The sequence below is a fragment of the Podarcis gaigeae genome, assembly GCF_964106915.1.
Source record: "Podarcis gaigeae genome assembly, chromosome: 13".
Classification (NCBI taxonomy): domain Eukaryota; kingdom Metazoa; phylum Chordata; class Lepidosauria; order Squamata; family Lacertidae; genus Podarcis; species Podarcis gaigeae.
This window is the reverse complement of record NC_139689.1, coordinates 5,446,437-5,466,503: the sequence shown is the minus strand read 5'-3', so window position 1 is coordinate 5,466,503 and position 20,067 is coordinate 5,446,437. Positions and strand designations below refer to the sequence as shown.

General features: G+C 48.4%; 2 protein-coding genes across 3 annotated transcripts in view; both read left to right on the top strand.

Moving 5' to 3' along the window:
* Positions 1–12,883, top strand: part of LOC310828796 (polyunsaturated fatty acid lipoxygenase ALOX15B-like) — a 46,670-nt gene extending 33,787 nt beyond the window's left edge. For both annotated transcript variants that reach the window (XM_083706662.1, XM_083706661.1), the window contains 6 exons: positions 480–683; positions 1,414–1,500; positions 3,524–3,693; positions 3,963–4,185; positions 8,137–8,307; positions 10,138–12,883. In XM_083706662.1, the coding sequence (XP_083562788.1) occupies positions 480–683; positions 1,414–1,500; positions 3,524–3,693; positions 3,963–4,185; positions 8,137–8,307; positions 10,138–10,317 (1,035 nt within the window). In that variant the 3' untranslated portion in view covers positions 10,318–12,883. The remainder of the gene's footprint in view (positions 1–479; positions 684–1,413; positions 1,501–3,523; positions 3,694–3,962; positions 4,186–8,136; positions 8,308–10,137) is intronic.
* Positions 12,884–17,480: 4,597 nt separating this feature from the next.
* The window catches only part of LOC310828828 (hydroperoxide isomerase ALOXE3-like), a 36,760-nt gene continuing 34,173 nt past the window's right edge, over positions 17,481–20,067 (top strand). Inside the window, exon 1 of the mRNA XM_083706749.1 lies at positions 17,481–17,902. Within this exon, the coding sequence (XP_083562875.1) occupies positions 17,756–17,902 (147 nt within the window). The 5' untranslated portion in view covers positions 17,481–17,755. The remainder of the gene's footprint in view (positions 17,903–20,067) is intronic.

The following is a 20,067-nucleotide window of genomic DNA, read 5'->3' as shown; positions in this document are numbered from 1 at the left end:
GTCTCCTCCGCATTTGAGGCTGTTGGCAGTGGATTGGTTTGGCTTCCCCCAAAATAAACACAACGTGCTCTGGCAAAGAAAGTACAGTGGTGCCCCGCAAGACGAATGCCTCGCAAGACGAAAAACTCGCTAGACGAAAGAGTTTTCCGTTTTTTGAGGTGCTTCGCAAGACGAATTTTCCTATGGGCTTGCTTCGCAAGACGAAATGTCTTGCGAGTTCTTGCGAGTTTTTCCCCTTTTTCTTAAAGCCGCTAAGCCGTTAATAGCCGCTAAGCCGCTAATAGCCATGCTTCGCAAGACGAAAAAACCGCAAGACGAAGAGACTCGCGGAACGGATTAATTTCGTCTTGCGAGGCACCACTGTAGCCACTTTGGCTTGAACCCCAAACCTGCTGGAGGGGGAGCATTTCACAACCTGTTGCCCCACCCTCAGCGACCCCAACCACCCCTTCACCAGCTCCTCTCCTTCTTTCCCTCAGCTGAGACAAACTCCGGGCCCCAACAACCCCATCTTCCTCCCCAGCGACTCCGTGTGGGACTGGACCCTGGCTAAAATGTGGGTCCGCAACGCCGACTTCCACGTCCACCAGAACATCTCCCACCTGCTCCAGACACACCTGGTGGCCGAGGTCTTTGCTATCTGCACTCTGAGGCATCTGCCGTTGTGCCACCCGGTCTTCAAGGTACGTCGGCGGCCAGGGTGGGGAAGGAACAGCGTCCGGCCCTAGGGTCACGTTAGGGTTCGCACAGCCAAGTGAGGAAAGGCAAGGAAAAGGTTTCGCTGGACCCCCCCCTCCTGCCGTTGCGGCAGCCCCTGGGAAACCCAAAGGTCGAACGGGAGCGACTCCATCTTCGAAAGTGCCGGCGGGATGAGGGTGGAGGGGCGCACCGCTGCCTGAGGGCGAAGGACAAGAATCTGTTCCCCGCGAAAGGATCTTTCTTGCCGCAAGGCTGGGCCTGTTTTACTCGTGAGTCGAGCACAGCCCAGTAGCTTTTTGCGTTGTGATCTCTTGGGAGTTTTGCAATCACGCTGCTTGGTTTTGGGACTGAAAGGGAGCGGGGTTCGAGTGCCTTGGCTGGAGGTTTTGGCTGTGTGACTTTCAAGTCTCTCTCCAGGCCAAGGGTTCCAACAGTGTTATGTACTGAAGTTCTCACCCTGGGCCAGCAGGGGGATACTGTAGATAGTTTTCACTCAGGTCCACATATGCAAATAAGGGATCGAAAGTGATGTTCAGCGATTGGAACACGGTTACTGTTGCGTTCTAGTGGAGCTCTATATAAGCAGGCTGGCTGAACCCTCCAGTTCAGTTTTGTTCTGGCCTGTGAATAAACAAGAGCTGTTTGGAGAATCGCTGTGTCGTCTGATATGTTCACCCACAACTTAACAAACAGGTTTTCTTTCCCGCCTTGCAGCTCATGATCCCACACTTCCGATACACCCTCCAGATCAACGCTTTGGCCAGAGTCAGGCTCATCATGGAAGGCGGGATGATGGACCTGGTAAGAGAGAGAGAAGACCCCTTTCCCCTTCTTGAGTTTGCTTGTCTGTCTGGTGCATCAGAGGCGGAGCTTAGCTACTGTGCATCTGGGGGCGGAGCCATGGGGCGAGGCTAGCGCCCCAGGGGGCGAGACGCCCACGGCGGGCTGCTTCCTGGGCGAGGAAAGAGGGAGCCACACTGCTTTGCCAACAGCCTTCCTCCCTGTCGGAATCTCCATTCTTTCTGCCGAGCTGATAAAGCTCACCTTCCAGAATCGCCTCCGACGTGATTAACAACCTGAGCCTTTGATGAGGCCTCCAGGCATGTTCCTCTTACGCAGAGAATCCAAACAGCACGCGGAAGTGATGAGATTTATGGCTACATCGCTATGCTTTGTTTTCTAAGCTACGCAGACAGAAAAGAAATCATCCTCTCTCTGTGAGAGCAGAGAGCAACTGAAGAACAAAGGAACAGGGATCCAGTAAAGTCATATCCGTCTCCTGTCTTCCCTGAGACTTCCAGCAGCCTGGAATGTCTCTGGAATGTAAACAGAGTCTTGTGACTCCAAAGCACTGCACAGGGGCAAACAGAAACTAACAGTCCCTTCCTTCTTCCTTTTGGCAGCTCGGGGGGGGGCTTCCCCCCCCAGGAAGCAGCCTGGGAGCAGGGGCAACAGCGCGCCACCCGCCTGCGACTCCCAAGCCTCCCCCAAGCTCTCAAAACGAAGGGAAAAGTGGGGAAGGCTGCCGGCAAGGCGGTGTAGCTCCACCCCTTTTCCCGACAGCTCAGGGTAGGCTTGGGAGTTGTGGGCGGGCAGTGTGCCGAATGTAAAACCCCCCCCCAGTGTTGACACCCAGGGCGTACCGCCCACACCCCACCCCTCCTCTGACCCTGTGGTGCATCCTCCTGCCTGCTCTCAGAGATGGATTTTGAGACCCGAATGAGAATGTGCATCTTTCTGCTTTAGCTTGGGGCACCACAGCCAGATTAGCTGCCCCCACCGGCTCAAATTGCACAAAGAAGCAAGCGATGGGATGGATGTCCATGCAGAAAATGCTGTCTGCAGTTTGGCAGATTTTCTCTGAAATCTGCGCCCAAAGGGTCAAATTCGTAAATGTATCTCAAGTTGTTCTCCAACTTGGACATTTTTGAACATGGGATCTTAAATCTCATGCACCTAAATGTGTTACACCAGAATCCAGCATTGTCCACGGCTAAGAACTTTGTAGCAACAACAACATATAATATAGAAATTTGCCTCACCCTCTCATCACCATCCTCTTACGTCTACAATCCTTGGATCCGAAAGGAGAGGAAAAGTGAAACAAACAACCCCAAATCAGTGTGCTAATTTCCACTTTTTAGTGTCTGGTCCCCCCACCCCCCCACCCCAGCTTCCCATCTAAATCCTTCGGTGCTCGTAATTCAGAATACCGATATAGATAAAACATCCCATGTTTTATCTTTAGAATGAGAAAGGCTTGCTTGCAAATTTATTTTGCTGTGGAACTTATTTCACCTGCCCCCTAAGGCTGAGCCCGACAACCCTTCTTCTTCAGTATTGTCATCTAGAAAAGCGAAGCACAATTTGGAAATGGAGCGAAATTTAATGACCTGGTTTTCTCGCAATGCAGGGAGCTTGAAGATACAGTGGTGCCTCGCAAGACGAAATTAATCCGTTCCGTGAGGCTCTTCGTATAGCGGTTTTTTCGTCTTGCGAAGCAAGCCCATTGACAGCTTAGCGGATTAGCGCTATTAGCGGTTTAGCGGCTTTTAGCGGATCAGCTGATAAGCGGCTTAGGGCTTAGGAAAAGGGGGGGAAGGGAAAAAACCCCGCAGGAACTCGCAAGACATTTTCGTCTTGCGAAGCAAGCCCATAGGGAAATTCGTTTTGCGAAGCGCCTCCAAAACGGAAAACCCTTTCGTCTAGCGGGTTTTCCGTCTTGCGAGGAGTCCGTCTTGCGGGGCACCACTGTAAATGCCTTTTCTCCCTGTCCTGTCCCACCCTTTGAATACTCACGTCTGACTCTTTCCCCCACCCCCAGGCTACCTCAGCAGGCTACAAAGGAATCGTGCCCATTGTGGGGAAAGGAACCTACAGCATGGCTTATGCCTCCCTCTGCCTCCCCGACGACATTGCGGCCCGCGGGGTCGCCTCCGTCGCAAACTACCACTACCGGGACGATGGGCTGAAGATTTGGGCCGCCATAGAGAGGTGACGCCAGCAGGGATGGGAGCCGTAAACACCTAGAGCAGCCTTTCTCAACCTGTGGGTCCCCAGATGTTTTTGAACTACAACTCCCATCACCCCTAGCTAGCAAGGCCAGAGCTCAGGGGTGCTGGGAGCTGTAGTCCAACAACATCTGGGGACCCACAGGTTGGGAACCGCTGACCTAGAGGGAACCTGGTTGGAAGGTGGGGCAGCTGCCATCTTGGATCGACGCCTGGCAAGGCCTCCCAGCATGCACTTTCTTCATGTCCCAGGTTCGTGGCCAGACTTGTCCGGTTCTACTACAAGAGTGACGGCCGCGTCCAGAGCGACCCAGAACTCCAGGCCTGGATCCGAGAGATCTTCCAGGAAGCCTTCAAGAACAGGAAGACGTCCGGTGCCCCCTCGTCTCTGGAGACCATGGAGGAGCTAACCAAGTTCTTGACAATGGTGATCTTCACCTGCTCAGCGCAACACGCTGCTGTCAACTCTGGTCAGGTAAGAGGCCACACTTACCGTATTTTTCACTCTATAAGATGCACCCAGCCATAAGTCGCACCTAGTTTTTAGAGGAGGAAAACAAGAAAAAAAAAATCTGAATCAAATGTTGTTGAAGAGGAAGGATGAAGGAGGATCAGCTAAGACATCACAACAAGAGGCACTGTGCAGCTCTCCCTCTTGCTGTGCTGGCTTCAGCGATAGCTGCACAGTCTACATTCACTCCAGAAGACGCACAAACATAGAATCATAGAATCATAGAGTTGGAAGAGACCCCAAGGGCCATCGAGTCCAACCCCCTGCCAAGCAGGAAACACCGTCAGAGCACTCCTGACATATGGTTGTCAAGCCTCTGCTTAAAGACCTCCAAAGAAGGAGACTCCACCACACTCCTTGGCAGCAAATTCCACTGTCGAACAGCTCTTACTGTCAGGAAGTTCTTCCTAATGTTTAGGTGGAATCTTCTTTCTTGTAGTTTGGATCCATTGCTCCGTGTCCGCTTCTCTGGAGCAGCAGAAAACAACTTTTCTCCCTCCTCTATGTGACATCCTTTTATATATTTGAACATGGCTATCATATCACCCCTTAACCTCCTCTTCTCCAGGCTAAACATGCCCAGCTCCCTTAGCCGTTCCTCATAAGGCATCGTTCCCCTTACTTTTTAGGAGGGGAAAAGTGCGTCTTATAGAGCGAAAAATACGGTACCTTCCTGTCCTGACTCCCCTCTTGAGCAGCAAAGCATAGATTTGGCCTCTTCTTGGGGAAATGCAGAAGATTCCTTTTGTCTCCTGAAACACGTATTATAATTTGTTATAAGAAAAAACTGGTCCTTTCCCCTTATGAGGTACCCAAGAGCCCATAGAGAGTCCTTATGTAGGTTCTTTATTGGTAGGAGAAAATAACAGAGGCCGACCAGAGAATATTGAGAAGCAAAGCAGCTAGTAAGCCTGATCTTTATTCAAGGAATTGTTGCAACAGGGTCCCCACGGACCCCACGCAGGGAGGGAGGAGAGGAACCCAGAACACTGGTGTGCAAGCCCTTATATAGACTCTAGAAATTGCCTCCCCTGTAGCCCAAGGCCACCCCCCAAAACATCATACATATATCACAGAAGGAGGTGGTCTACAGCAGAAATTTGAGTGTGTTGCTTCTCTCCTGTCTGCCAGGATACCTGATCATGCCTTACTTGATTGCATTTTCTGGGTAGCCTGGCCTTTGAATCTCTTACTGAAATATACTCGGAGTCCTGTAGTGATTTAATGCTCTTTCTTGCAGCTTGTAAACAGTGATTGAATTGCCCCCCAAACCTCAGGCTTTTATATACATTATTCACACAATGAGTCCCTTCTGATTGGCTGATTCTGCTTCCCTCCTGGAGCCCGATTGGTCTTTTCCTGCAAGCCAATCAGTTGTTGCATTCTAGGATCCTACTTGCCTATTGTTCTAGGATCCAAGCTTAGTACATAACACCTACGCATATTGATAGTTGTTGTTTAGTCATGTCTGTCTCTTCGTGACTCCATGGACCAGAGCACGCCAGGCCCTCCTGTCTTCCACTGCCTCCTGCAGTTTGGTCAAACTCATGCTGGTAGCTTCGAGAACACTGTCCCAGCATCTCATCCTCTGTCGTCCCCTTCTCCTTGTGCCCTCCATCTTTCCAGGGAGTCTTCTCTTCTCATGAGGTGGCCAAAGTCTTGGAGCCTCAGCTTCAGGATCTGTCCTTCCAGTGAGCACTCAGGGCTGATTTCCTTCAGAATGGAGAGGTTTGATCTTCTCGCAGTCCATGGGACTCTCAAGAGTCTCCTCCAGCACCAGAATTCAAAAGAATCAATTCTTCGGCGATCAGCCTTCTTTATGGTCCAGCTCTCACTTCCATACATCACCACTGGGAAAACCATAGCTTTTACTATACGGACCTTTGTTGGCAAGGTGATATCTCTGCTTTTTAAAATGCCGTCTAGGTTTGTATTGATAGTATGCTCAGCTTTATATTGCTAAGCTTAACAGATACTTGCCAGGCTGTATTTGAAAAGGGACGTGTAAGCCCCTAAAGTCCAAAAACAATTGGAAAGCTTTTCCCATTTCCTTCCTCCTTGCAAGGAAATATTTGAGGTCAATTTGGGAGAGTCAAAATGGCTTCAGGATACCATTTCAGACACGTGGTTTATATACTTATGTATGTGTTAGCCTTGTACATTTATGAACATTTATTTTATATATATAAGACCTTAGAAATCCTATAACATTATCCCTCAGCTGGGAAGGGAGGCTTCCTGTTGCCTAACTGAGAGATCCCTGCCCCCTCCTGCTTTTTTATTTATTTTTTTTATTCATTTTATAACACCACTAAACAACACAAACAGAAAAACAAACAATACAAACAAATTCTTGTCTTATCCTTATTTTTTTTCTAAACATTGTTAGGTGAGCTTCCCCAAGTCCCCCCTTTCTGATTTTCATTTTACCTCATCTTTAGCAGTTTACATATATCGTAATTTCTAGCCCTTTTTTAAAATCACGCTTACTTTTACCATAAAAATCTTCATATTTTATCATAATACTGTTTTAAAATACACTATCTTCTACTTCTAACCCTACAGCTTATATCCACTTCCAGAGCTATTCTAAGATTTAAATATTAACATATTTTTTCCAAATATTCTTTAAACTTCTTCCAATCTTCTTCCACCGTCTCTTCTCTCTGGTCTCGGAGTCACCCAGCCAGTTCGGCAAGTTCCATATAGTCCATCATCTTCATCTGCCATTCTTTGATAGTTGGTAAATCTTGTTTCTTCCTATTCTTCGCTAGCAATATTCTCGCAGCTGTTGTGGCATACAGAAAAAAGTAACATCCTTTTTGGGGATTTCACCCCCCATCAAAAGCTGCATCTGAGAGCCCCTGCACCACCATCATATGGGGACGTCCGAACAGCTCCTGGTGCTCCAGGCTGCTGAGACTGCCCCTGCTGCGTTTCCCGGGGACATTAGTAATAATAATAATAATAATAATAATAATAATAATAATAATTTATTATTTGTACCCCGCCCATCTGGCTGGGTTTGCCCAGCCACTCTGGGCAGCTTCCACAGAGACCAAAAATACACTAAAACGTCACACATTAAAAACTTCCCTGAACGGGGCTGCCTTAAGATGTCTTCTGAATGTCAGGTAGTTGTTTATCGCTTTGACATCTGATGGGAGGGCGTTCCACAGGGCGGGCGCCACCACCGAGAAGGCCCTCTGCCTGGTTCCCTGTAGCTTTGCTTCTCGCAATGAGGGAACCGCCAGAAGGCCCTCGGCGCTGGACCTCAGTGTCCGGGCAGAACGATGGGGGTGGAGACGTTACTTCAGGTATACTGGGCTGAGGCCGTTTAGGGCTTTCAAGGTCAGCACTAACACTTTGAATTGTGCTCGGAAACGTACTGGGAGCCAATGTAGGTCTTTCAAGACCGGTGTTATGTGGTCTCGCTGCCCGCCCCCAGTCACCAGTCTAGCTGCCGCATTCTGGATTAGTTGCAGTTTCCGGGTCACCTTCAAAGGTAACCCCACATAGAGCGCATTGCAGTAGTCCAAGAGAGAGATAACCGGAGCATGCACCACTCTGGCGAGACAGTCTGCGGGCAGGTAGGGTCTCATCCTGCGTACCAGATGGAGCTGGTAAACAGCTGCCCTGGACACAGAATTGACCTGTGCCTCCATGGACAGCTGTGAGTCCAAAATGACTCCCAGGCTGCGCACCTGGTCCTTCAGGGGCACAGTTACCCCATTCAGGACCAGGGAGTCCCCCACACCCGCCCAGCCCCTGTCCCCCCAAAACAGGACTTCTGTCTTGTCAGAGGTAGATGAAATCCGGGGACATTCCGGGGATGGAATTTGTCCAGGGACTTATTCACAAAACCGGGGACTGTCTGCTAGCCCTGATTTAACTTGGTCCTTTGCTTGCCCACAGTATGACTATGGTGCATGGATCCCCAACAGCCCGCCCTCCATGAGAAGACCCCCACCCACCATGAAGGGCACAGAGACCTTGGAGACCGTCCTGGAGACCCTCCCCAAGGTCAACACCACCTGCATCGCCCTCTGTTCCCTGTGGTTGCTAAGCAACGAGGCAGGAGACACGGTAAGGTTTTGGAGTGAATGAAGCTCTCGGTTAGGTACCAGGTTTTCTGTGTCAAGAAACTTCGGGCCAGATCTCCCTTCCAGTTCCTTGCCAGCAAAACTCTAGCTGCGGCCGTGGCGTATAAAAATAACCTTTTCTAATCTGGTGGGCTGTCCCCACAAAGGAGGATTGGGTAAACAAATTAAGTGATTTTATAGGATTGGCCAAATTAAGAAATCGGTCTAACCAGAATTTGAGGGAGGAATGGCAATGTTTTGAGGATTATATGAAAAAAACACTGGTCCAAAGGTAATGTGTCGGTATGCCTAGATTAAGTATGTGAAGACGAATCAATCTAAAACAAAACTAACAATGGATAGATAATGATTAGTATAAAGACACAATGTAAAACAGACATTATTGTTTTAAGGATGTAAAGTTGAGGTGGAGGGAAGCCACACAGGTGTATAATTTTTATTATTTGATGAATACAGGTTTTGAATTGGTAAATTTGTAATTGTAAGATTATGTATTTGTAGTTTTTTGTTTTGTTTGTGTTTTTTCATGAATAATAAAAACTTAATAATAATAATAAGAAGAAACTTAGGACCAGATACACACCATATATTGAAAGCACATTCGAAGCACCTTTAAAGCACATGACTTCCCCCAGATGATACAGAAAACTGTAGTTTGTTAAGGGTGCTGGGAATTGTAGCTCCGTGAGGGGAAAGCTCCATTTCCCAAGATTCTTTGAGGGAAGTCATGTCTTTAAATGTTGGTCAAATGTGTTCTGAATACAGACGTACCTTGAAAGTCAAATGGAATCCGTTCCGGACGTCCGTTCGACTTCCAAAACATTCAGAAACCAAAGCGCAGCTTCTGATTGGCTGCAGGAAGGTCCTGCAGCCAATCAGAAGCCATGGAAGCCCCATGGCTTCCAAAAATACCTCACAAACCGGAACACTCACTTCCGGGTTTGCGACGTTCAGGAGCCAAAATGTTCGAGAACTAAGCTGTTTGACTTCCAAGGCATATGTTGTGGATCTGCCCTTAGCGCTCCATGTTTATATCTAAACTCTTGAATTTCAGCCTCAAAATGGAATTTTTGCAAAATTATTAGTCTAAAAAACAATTTCTTCTTTGGATTCTAATAAATTCCACAAAGAAAAGGTACACAAGAGAAAAAATGGATGAGAACCACAAACATTAAAATGCTTGTTTCAAAACTCCGTGAAGAATCATTTCAGGCAATACTATCGAAACTCTTATTTCCCCCACAATCATTATACAATTGTTAATTAAAATGAATTATTGTGGGGAGAATAAGGGTTTCAACAGTATGTCTGGAGATTGCTTTAAATTAAGGTCCCTTACAAATTTGAATATAAGGATTGATAACTTTCAGATCTTACGAAGTCATAAAACACTCAAATCATTAACTCAAAGAGACAAATCTATATATTTCTTATTGGCTCACATCGGGGGGACTGCATTTAAGTATAGGCGGGAAACCTGTGGCCCTCCAGATGTTGTTAAACTCCAACTCCCATCAGCTCCCAACCAGCATAGGCAGTGATCATGGATAATGGGAGTTGTAGTCAAGCAACATCTCATGAACCACCAGTTCAACATCCCTGCATTACGGCAGTCTACATTTGGCCTAGCAGTCCCATTAAAAAACCAGACGAGGACAAAAACTTGACTTTGTTTTGAATATTTCCAAATGTGGGGGTGTCCAAGGAGTTTTACATTTGTGTTTTAGGATTGCGAATGTGAGGAGTTCACTGCAACTTAAATGGGAGTTTGAGGCACGGTCTTCACCACTGATTTCTCCCGAATCTTTTCCAGAGACCTTTGGGCCACTATCCCGATGAACATTTCACTGAGGACGAGCCAAAGCGGCTCATTGTGGACTTCCAGAACGACCTGGCTAAGATTTCTGAGGAAATCAACGAGAGGAACAAGTCGTTACCCCTCCCCTACAACTACTTGAACCCGCCTCAGATTGAGAACAGCATCTCAATTTAGGTCTCGGGTGTGTTTAGCAATGTCAGCCTGACCTGCATTACAAAGTCGGTCCGTCTTGTAACAACGCTAAGCTATATTACGAGTTGATTCCTCTCAAAAGTTCTTCTCCGGCTCAGAATGTAAAACGAGACACGGCAAGACCCTCTGTCTTCTGTATGTAGTGCACTAAGCATGTAGATGTTCGTCAGTGTTTAAGATTTTTCCGAACTCCTCTCTGGCTAATGTGAAGTTACATAAACTGAAAGGCACCTTCAAACTTTTTTTAACGGTAATTTTCGTTGAGACTCTCTTGTCGATTCTGTGAACTAAGGCTGCATCCACACCCCAGAAATCCAATGGGACTTACAATCTTTACATTTATAGGATTGCTTGCAAGTGATCGTAGAGTGTCCTCTCTATTCAATCGATTGCTTGCTACCAATGTGCCTACTGCTCCCTGTTCATGTCTAGAAAACCCTCTTTACCTATTCCAAGGTATGTTAGTTTCGGAAGGTAGGGTAAAGGTAAAGGGACCCCTGACCATTAGGTCCAGTCGCGGACGACTCTGGGGTTGCGGCACTCATCTCGCTTTATTGACTGAGGGAGCTGGCATACAGTTTCCGGGTCATGTGGCCAGCATGACTAAGCCGCTTCTGGCGAACCAGAGCAGTGCACGGAAACACCGTTTACCTTCCCGCTGGAGTGGTACCTATTTATCTACTTGCACTTTGACGTGCTTTCGAACTGCTAGGTTGGCAGGAGCAGGGACCGAGCAACGGGAGCTCACCCCGTCGCGGGGATTCGAACCGCCGACCTTCTGATCGGCAAGCCCTAGGCTCTGTGGTTTAACCCACAATGCCACCCGCGTCCCGACAGTTTGGGGAGGAGGGGCAATTAAAATGTGCAAGGGGCTTTGTCTTGTGCCTGATGCCGGGAACTACAATTCTTGGTGGAGACAATACAAAAAGGCACATACATGTCTGTTCCAGCATCATAACGTAGGAGAGAACTTTCAGACAGAAGATGAGCTTTACCCCAGAAATCCTTCAAGAAAGCTGTTAAATGCCAAACTGAGCCTAGCTGAATTTGCCATGAGTTGGGGATAGTCGTCTTGGCTGTGAATGCTTAAACGACTGTAGCAAGAAGGCCCATCACTGGGAAGTCATTGTAGACCAGGGGTCGGCAAAGTTTTTGTGGCTTGGACCGGTTCACGGTCCCACAGATGCCATAGTGGGCCGGAGTGCGCATGCGCATATGCAAACACGATTTCTGGCGCTCCTTCCAGTGCGGCAGGGGTCCATGGGCCAGTTAAGCAACCCCCATGGGCTGCTCGTGGCCCAAGGGCCTTAGGCTGCCAACCCCTGTTGTAAGACAGTCCACCAGAGTATAGCTGTCAAGCGTCCCTTATTTGGCGGAAAACTCCCTACTCCCAGCGCCATGTCCCGCTGCTGTCCCTTATTGATGATGTCCCTTAAATTTCCCGGGTTTCATGCTCGCCCGGCTCAGGAGGGAAGCAGTGGCTCAGGCGAGAGAGAGAGCGTGCTGGCGCCGTCGTCCTGGCGCGAGGAGTTCCATCGGCCCTTCCCCGCCCGAGAGGGGGGGAGGGAGATCGACTCTCGCCCACACCGCCCGCGAGCCTGGACGCGGCAGCGGTGGTGGCAGCTGAGGAGGCGGCCTGGGGGAGGAGGAAGAGGAGGGGATGGGGAGGGACACAGAAGGGCGACGCTTCAGCAGCCGCGGCGGCGCCACAACCACCTCATGCCGGATTGACAGCGTCTGTCAATGCTACCAATCTACCGGTATGTAACTCTTTACAATAGCAAAATCCCTTATTTTGGCTGCTGATCCCTTATTTTCGAGGCTGCTGGTCCCTTATTTTCAAATCTGCAAGTTGACAGCTATGCACCAGAGCAGCGCACTCACTTTCCTCTCAGATTTTCAGGCGCCTGGCTACTGGCCACGATGGCTATGCTCTGCTTCCACAGTAACTCTTCTGAATACCAGTTGCTGGAAACCACAGGAGGGGAGAGTATTGCGTGGTGAGTTCCCGCCTCCCCCCAGTAGAACCGGAGCAGCTGAGCGGCAAAAGAGGGGGATCCCTGGCCGCGCCTGCATTAAATAGCGCAGGCCACACCCCCTAGGCCAGCCGATTCCCTCAATCGCACGGAGGCTGAGAGCCAGCCCCTGCGCACATGGTGGGGGCGTGAAGCCTGCAACACCACCTCCTTTCTAGGTCGGAAGTGGCTTTATTGTGTTCGAATCCTGCTTGCGTGTTTTCCAGAGGCCTCTGGGTGGCCCTTGCAAGAACAGATGCTGGACCAAACTGGGACATCAGCCTGACCCCACAAGGCTCTTCTTATGTTCTTAACGTACAATCGGTTGGCTTCAATGTTAACTTTCACAGGCTCTTCAAATAACCCAGTTGGTTAGAGCGTGGTGCTGATAACGCCAAGGTCGCAGGTTCGATTCCCCATAAGGGACAGCTGCACATTCCTGCATCTGCAGGGGGTTGGTCTAGATGATCCACAGGGTCCCTTCCAACTCTGATCTATGACATGTGACTCAATAAATAAAATAAGTGTACAAACACAGTCCTCTGCATACTGAATCTAAATGAAAATGAGATGCATCCTTTCGGATCGGGGCAAGATTGCCATCGTGATTTCAGGGCCCAGCTATATAGAGTCCAGGACACATTCCAGATTTAAAGCCAAACAGCCCCGTGCAATTTAAGAGAAGCTTGTCATCGTTTCCTCTCCTTTAGAAAAAGTCAATATAATAATTAACCACTAACCTGTAAGTGAAGGATTTGCATCTTACGATACGATAATCTTTATTGTCATTGCCCCATCTTTATTGTCATTGTCCCATACAGAACAATGAAATTGAAAAAAATCTACGCCAGACTTTCAAAAACCAACAAGCCTGCTATCCCAGATATCCCAGCTTGGTTAACCAGCTAAAAACTCTGATACCGCATAATTAAATACAATATACTCCCACAGAGTCCTCCATATATTTCGCTGCATTTATTACGCTCCATATATTACGCTGCATTTAAAACCAAAATCTCATTTGTATAGAAACTGTCTCACAGGCGGCTAGTCCTAGTCTTTCTAACCCTGTCCCTTCTTCCAGAAGGCAGAAGCTGAAAGAGATCATTTCCGGGGTGCGCACTATCCTGCGCTATCTCTGCAGCTTTCTTATGGCACCTGGAAGCATAGATTTGATCCAAGGTGGGAAGAGTGCACCCAGTTATTCTCTCCGCAGTCTTTACAAGCCTGGACAGCATTGTTTTTCCCCTGACCGTGCAGCTCCCAAACCACACACACAGACCATAAGTTAATATACATATACATATACCCTGGGTTCACAGAGGCCATTTCCATTCTTTGTCACTCCCTGTGTTGACAGAGAAATCGAGGCACTCCTAGTCACATGAGGTTTGGATGAATCAAAACCAAGCCGTGTGTGGGAATAGGGCTCAGCGCCCTAATTAACGATTAGGAGCAGGAGTAGTTAAGATGAAATCGTGCTGTGGGAGGCAGCAGAACAGCTAGGTTGGGTTGAGTGAGCCAGGCCACACATGAATCACAGCAACCTTTCGCAACCTGGTGCCCCTCCAAGTTTGCTGGAATACAACTCCCACCAGCACCAGAGAGAGCCAGTCTGAAATATATGGAGGACACCTGGCTAGGATTGTCATTAAAGGGATGGTTCATCCATCCATCCATCTATCGTCAGAGGCAACTTAGGAAAAAAACAAAATGACCTCGCAGACCTGATTAGAAAGCAGGTGTGCGGGTGGCGCTGTGAGTTAAACCACAGAGCCTAGGACTTGCCGATCAGAAGGTCGGCGGTTCGAATCCCCGTGTCGGGGTGAGCTCCCGTTGCTCGGTCCCAGCTCCTGCCAACCTAGCAGTTCAAAAGCACGTCAAAGTGCAAGTAGATAAATAGGTACTGCTCCGGCGGGAAGGTAAACGGCGTTTCCGTGCGCTGCTCTGGTTCGCCAGAAGCGGCTTAGTCATGCTGTACGTCGGCTCCCTCGGCCAATAAAGCGAGATGAGCACCGCAACCTCAGAGTCGGTCACGACTGGACCTAATGGTTAGGGGTCCCTTTACCCTTTACCTTTATGGGAATGCATGTTTGAATGGTTCCACACTTGTGGGAAACAAGTACAGTCGTACCTTGGAAGTCGAACGAATCCATTCCGGAAGTTCGTTCAACGTCCAAAATGTTCGGAAACCAAAGCGCAGCTTCTGATTGGCTGCAGGAAGCTCCTGCAGCCAATCGGAAGCCCCGCCGGATGTTTGGCTTTCAAAAATCGTTCGCAAAGCGGAACAGTCACTTCCAGGTTTTGATCGTTCAGAGCCAATTTGTTTGGGATCCAAGACGTTCAAGATCCAAGGTACGACTGTACAGGCAACTCCTCACTTAGGCACGGGTTGTGATCTGAGGCCCTGCATGTTTAAGTGAAATTGTGTATATTGAGAACACCATTCAAATAACCAAAAAGCCACCAAACTCCACCACAGTTGCTCCTTCCCATCCTCCTTGCTCAAACTCCCAACTCTTCACTGGTCTCAAAGGTTGGTGCAAAGGCACCTGAGGTTGCACTTGCAAAGGGTCGTGGGATTGTTAGATACTATTTTTGCACCATATTTGCGCTCTTTTAGGGCTGTTTCCCCCCTTTCATGCCACTTCCGGGTTTGCAGCATGCCTCCAACTGATGAAAATGGGGAGTTGCCTGTATCCCAAGGAGTCGTCTAGGCTACCTTTACAGACAAATTTCCCTCCAGCTGCAGAAACTGAGCAGGAACTCGCCTGCTACATCACACTCCATAGCCACCAGGTGGCGCCACTGCTCCCCCCTCTGACTGCAGGCCTCTTTTTCGTGTTTTCAAAATTGCTTAAAATTTGGGTATAGAGAGAGAAATGTCTCCCATTCCTGGCAAATGAACCCAGAGCAGGGATTCTTGGGGTACGCTCAGTTTGCTGAACGTACAATAGCCCGAGAAAGCGCATGTACTGAGGCTAAGTTATATTTCCACAACCGCCAACACTGATGCCAAAATCCAGCATCGCCTGAGCTCTGCGAGTGTGGCTTCCTTCTGATTGAAGTGCAGAGTGTTTGAGGACATTTACAGGAAAACCAAAATGCTCGTTTTCAAAGCTATTGTACTACCAACCTTACTATACGCTTGTGGAACGTGGACCTCTTATAAACACCATCTCCAACTCCTCAAAAGATTCCAAAGTTGAAAATTTTTAATTAAATAATTAAAAAAAAAATTTAAAAAAAAAATACACATCACTTGGGAAGACAGGCGAACTAATGCCAGTGAACTGGAAGAAGCAAAGATCACCAGTGTTGAAGCAACAATTCTTCAACATCAACTTTGTTGGACTGGTCATGTTGTGCGAATGCCTGATTATCGTCTTCCATAGCAACTACTCTATTCCAAACTTAAAAATGGAAAGCATAATGCTGGTGGTCAACAAAAGAGGTTTAAAGACTGTCTCAAAGCAAACCTAAAAACAATGTAGTATAAAACCAACAATTGGGAAACACTGGCCTGCGAGCGCTCTAGTTGGAGAACAGCCTTTACCAAATATGTCATGGACTTTGAAGACGCTCAAACTCAGAACAAAAGGGAGAAACGTGCTAAGAGGAAGAAACGCTTGCCAAATCCACACTATGATCAACTCCTGCCCGGAAACCAATGTCCCCACTGTGGAAGGACGTGTGGGTCCAGAATTGGCCTCCACAGTCACTTACGGACTCATTGTTAAAACCGTGTTTATGGATGACAATCTTACTCGGCTACAAGTGATTGCCAAAGAAGAAGACTAACCACAACGGTTGCGTTCTCCCTCCATTGTCAGAAGCAGTAAACTGGGCATTATCGGGATTTCAAAGGTGGAATTGATGTCCAGCAAGGGGGGGGGATTTCCGGAAGGCAATGCCCTGATCTTAGGCAAGTCAATCGAAAAATTGTGTTTTGGGGGTGCTTTGTCTTAAGAAAAGCTCAACAACTTTCGGGCTTCCTGAAAACAGCTCTATAGTTCGGGTGGTTTCCTAAATAAAATCTCCTCCTAAAAAAAGCTCAACAGGGGTGTCTTAGTTTTTACTTTTTGAAACATGGCAATCCTAGGATGTTGTTGTTGTTTAGTCGTCTAGTCATGTCCGACTCTTCATGACCCCCTGGACCAGAGCATGCCAGGCCCTCCTGTCTTCCACTGCCTCCCGCAGTTTGGTCAAACTCATGCCGGTAGCTTCGAGAACACTGTCCCACCATCTCGTCCTCTGTCGTCCCCTTCTCCTTGTGCCCTCCATCTTTCCCAACATCAGGGTCTTTTCCAGGGAGTCTTCTCTTCTCATGAGGTGGCTAAAGTCTTGGAGCCTCAGCTTCAGGATCTGTCCTTCCAGTGAGCACTCAGGGCTGATTTCCTTCTGAATGGAGAGGTTTGATCTTCTTGCAGTCCATGGGACTCTCAAGAGTCTCCTCCAACACCATAATTCAAAGGCATCAATTCTTTGGCGATCTTTATAGTCCAGCTCTCACTTCACGGATTGCTGCCTTGCTGTGGCAAACGGGCTTGAATAACTCCGAAAAGCTATGAGCTATGACATGCAGGGCCACCCAAGATGGACAGGTCATAGTGGAGAGTTTTGACCAAATGTGATCCACCTGGAGCAGGAACCGGCAAGCCACTCCAGTATCCCGGCCAAGAAAACCCCATGGACAAAGACAACCCTAGGATAGCCATATTCAAATATCAAGTTGCAAGAAAGGAGATTTAGACTAAACGTTAGGAGGAACTTCTCTGATGTTAAGAGCTGTTTGATAGCGGAGCGGATTCCTTGGAAAGGATTCTCCTGTTTTGGAGTTTTTGAAACAAGGGTTGGGTTGCTGTCTGTGGGGGTCATACGAGATGACATTTGATGGCACCTTCCAACTTTACAGTTCTGTGACAGCAACAGCGACAACAATGTGAAAAAGTATTGCAATATTCATTTTGCTCCTGCTGTGCTCATCTAAGCCAGCGAGCTTCATGCAACAAGTTGCTTGTGTGTGTTTGCAGGGATGCAGCGATGTCCCAATGAGCCAGAAAGTTATGAAACAGTAGTTACACAATCAGCCGGTGCGGTCTCTGCCTTGGTGTTTCTGCATTTTGTTCTGGGAGCAAATCTGTCTTATTGTTGCCACCGAGCCCAGAAGTGGTCACAGCAGAACTTTTGCAGCCAAGACCCGGGGAATTCGATCTGAGCCACACCTTTCCCATCGCAACAGCGTCTGCCTGTGGCCTAAACGGCTCTGGAGGAGGGTTGAGAGAGGCGGGGTATTTGTGGGTGCAACAGCCCTCGAGGAGGAGCAGGTGACGCTGTTCATACCTGCCTCGGCACCGACACCGCACAAACCCGTGCAATCGGAGCCTCGTCTCGCCTCTTCCCAAATGGCTGCTTACAAGGTCCAGGTGGCCACCGGAGACATCTTGCTGGCTGGCACCTACAGCAGCATCTCCATCACGCTGGTGGGGGCTCGCGGGGAAAGCTCCAAGCATCACCTGGACCACCAGGGCAGAGATTTTGTCCGTGGGGCTGTGAGTACCAAGAACGGAGGAGATCAGGGCTGGGGGGGGGGGGTTAAGGTGGCAAACCGGGCATCCTCTTGGGGCTGGGGGCATCTCAGGTGAACGCTCCTCACTGCTCGTGGGGCGGGGTAAATGGGCAAGTGGTTGCTTTTTTATAATCATGTTTATTAGTTTTAACATATAAATTATGATACATACCACAAAACTTCACCTCTTATACAATCTTTTTTTTCCCCATCAGCACCTCTGATGATCCACCGTTTTAACCACTTCATATGCGCATTTCTTAAATTCATATTGCCTTTAATTATCTTAACTAACCATCCTCCCCTTTATCCATTTTGGCAATCGTTCCAATAATTCTCCTCATAAAACGTCTTGCAAACCTACAAACGTAGTCTGATCATCACAAATACTTTTCAAATAATCTGTAAATTTACACCAGTCTCCTGTGAATTTCTGGTCCCGCCGATTTTGAATCTTTCCTGTTAGTTTATCTAATTCTGCATCGTCCATTAATTTCATCCTCCATTCTTCTTTCGTCGGTAATTCCTCTTGCTTCCATTTCTGTGCCAATAATATTCTTGCTGCTGTTGTTGCATATAAAAACAACTTACATTCCTTTCTATTAATATCACCTCCTACAATGCCCAGTAAAAATGATTCTGGTTTCTTTATAAGTGTATATTTCAACATTTTTTTCATCTCATTATATATCATCTCCCAGAAGTTTTTCACCTTTTTACATTCGGGCAAGTGGTTGCTTCTTGTTTGGGGGTGACAAACGCTGTCGCTTCTAGGTCTCAACGGGAGGAGATTGTAGGAAAGGAACTGCAAACGCCATGTTTGGTGGAGATTGGCCAAAGTGTCGTTTGGTGGAGCCCCCCCCCCCCCAGTTGGCGTCTGTCCGTCTCGGGAGACAACGAAGGAGTGTGGTGTCAAATTGTTGGGGAGTCGCGGCGCCTGCTGCAGCTGCTGTGACCAATACGGGAGAGACATGTTTTGTTGCAGCTGGGGCAGAGAAAGGAGTCCGGTTGTGCTGCTGCAGACGCAGCACGCCGTTTCTTCTCTCAGTGCTTTGCCCAGAGGTCATTCCTCTTCCGGTCACTGCTGTGGGTGCACAACCTGGCTGGTTGTCTCCTGTCGGTTGACTGCAGGGGATGCCCACTCAGTGGGGGCCGATGTGGCCAGGCTCCAGGTCCCATTTGCAGACGTCTTTGTAACACGGAGTTGGTCTGCCAACGGGCCTGGGGCCTGAAGCCAGATCCCTGCAGGCTCACCAGCACCAGTAAACTTAGCAAGCAGTGGGAGTTTCTCTCTCTCTCTCTCTTTCCTTCTCTCTCTCTCTCTCTCTTCCTCCCTCCCCCCTCTCCCTCCCTTTCTCCCTCTCCCTCCCTCCCCCTCTCTCCCTCCTGCTCTCTCCCTCCCTCCTGCTCTCTTCCTCCCTCCCTCCCTCCCTCCCTCCTGCTCGCCCTCTCTCTCTCTCTCTCTCTCTCTCTCTCTCTCTCACACACACACACACACACACACACACACACTTCTTGCTAGGATCAACTGCCCAGCAGCACTGGCCAAGTCTCAAACCACCCAAAAATCTTTAATTTTCCCATAATGTTCCTGACTCTGCCTTCATTGGCTCCCAGTACGTTGCTGAGCACACTTCAAAGTGTTGGTGCTGACCTTGAAAGCCCTAAACAGCTCAGGATACCTGAAGGAGTGTCTCCACCCACATCGTTCAGCCCAAACACTGAGGTCCAGCTCCGAGGGCCTTCTGACGGTTCCCTCCCTGCGAGAAGCAAAGCTACAGGGAACCAGGCAGAGGGCCTTCTCGGTGGTGGCACCCGCCCTGTGGAAACCACCCCATCAGATGTCAAGAAAATAAACAACCACCTGACGTTTAGAAAACATCTGAAGGCAGCCCTGTTTAGGGACGTTTTTAATGTGTGACGTTTTATTGTATTGTTAATCTTTTGTTGGAAGCCGCCCAGAGTGGCTGGGGAACCCAGCCAGATGGGCAGGATATAAATAAATTATTATTATTATTATTATTATTATTATTATTATTATTATTATTATTATTTCAGGACTGCCAGGCATTTTGGGGGAAAGAAAATGGCCACTGGCCACAGCCTGAGTCAGCTTCTTTGTTTCATAGCAGGATTGCCATTCTAATA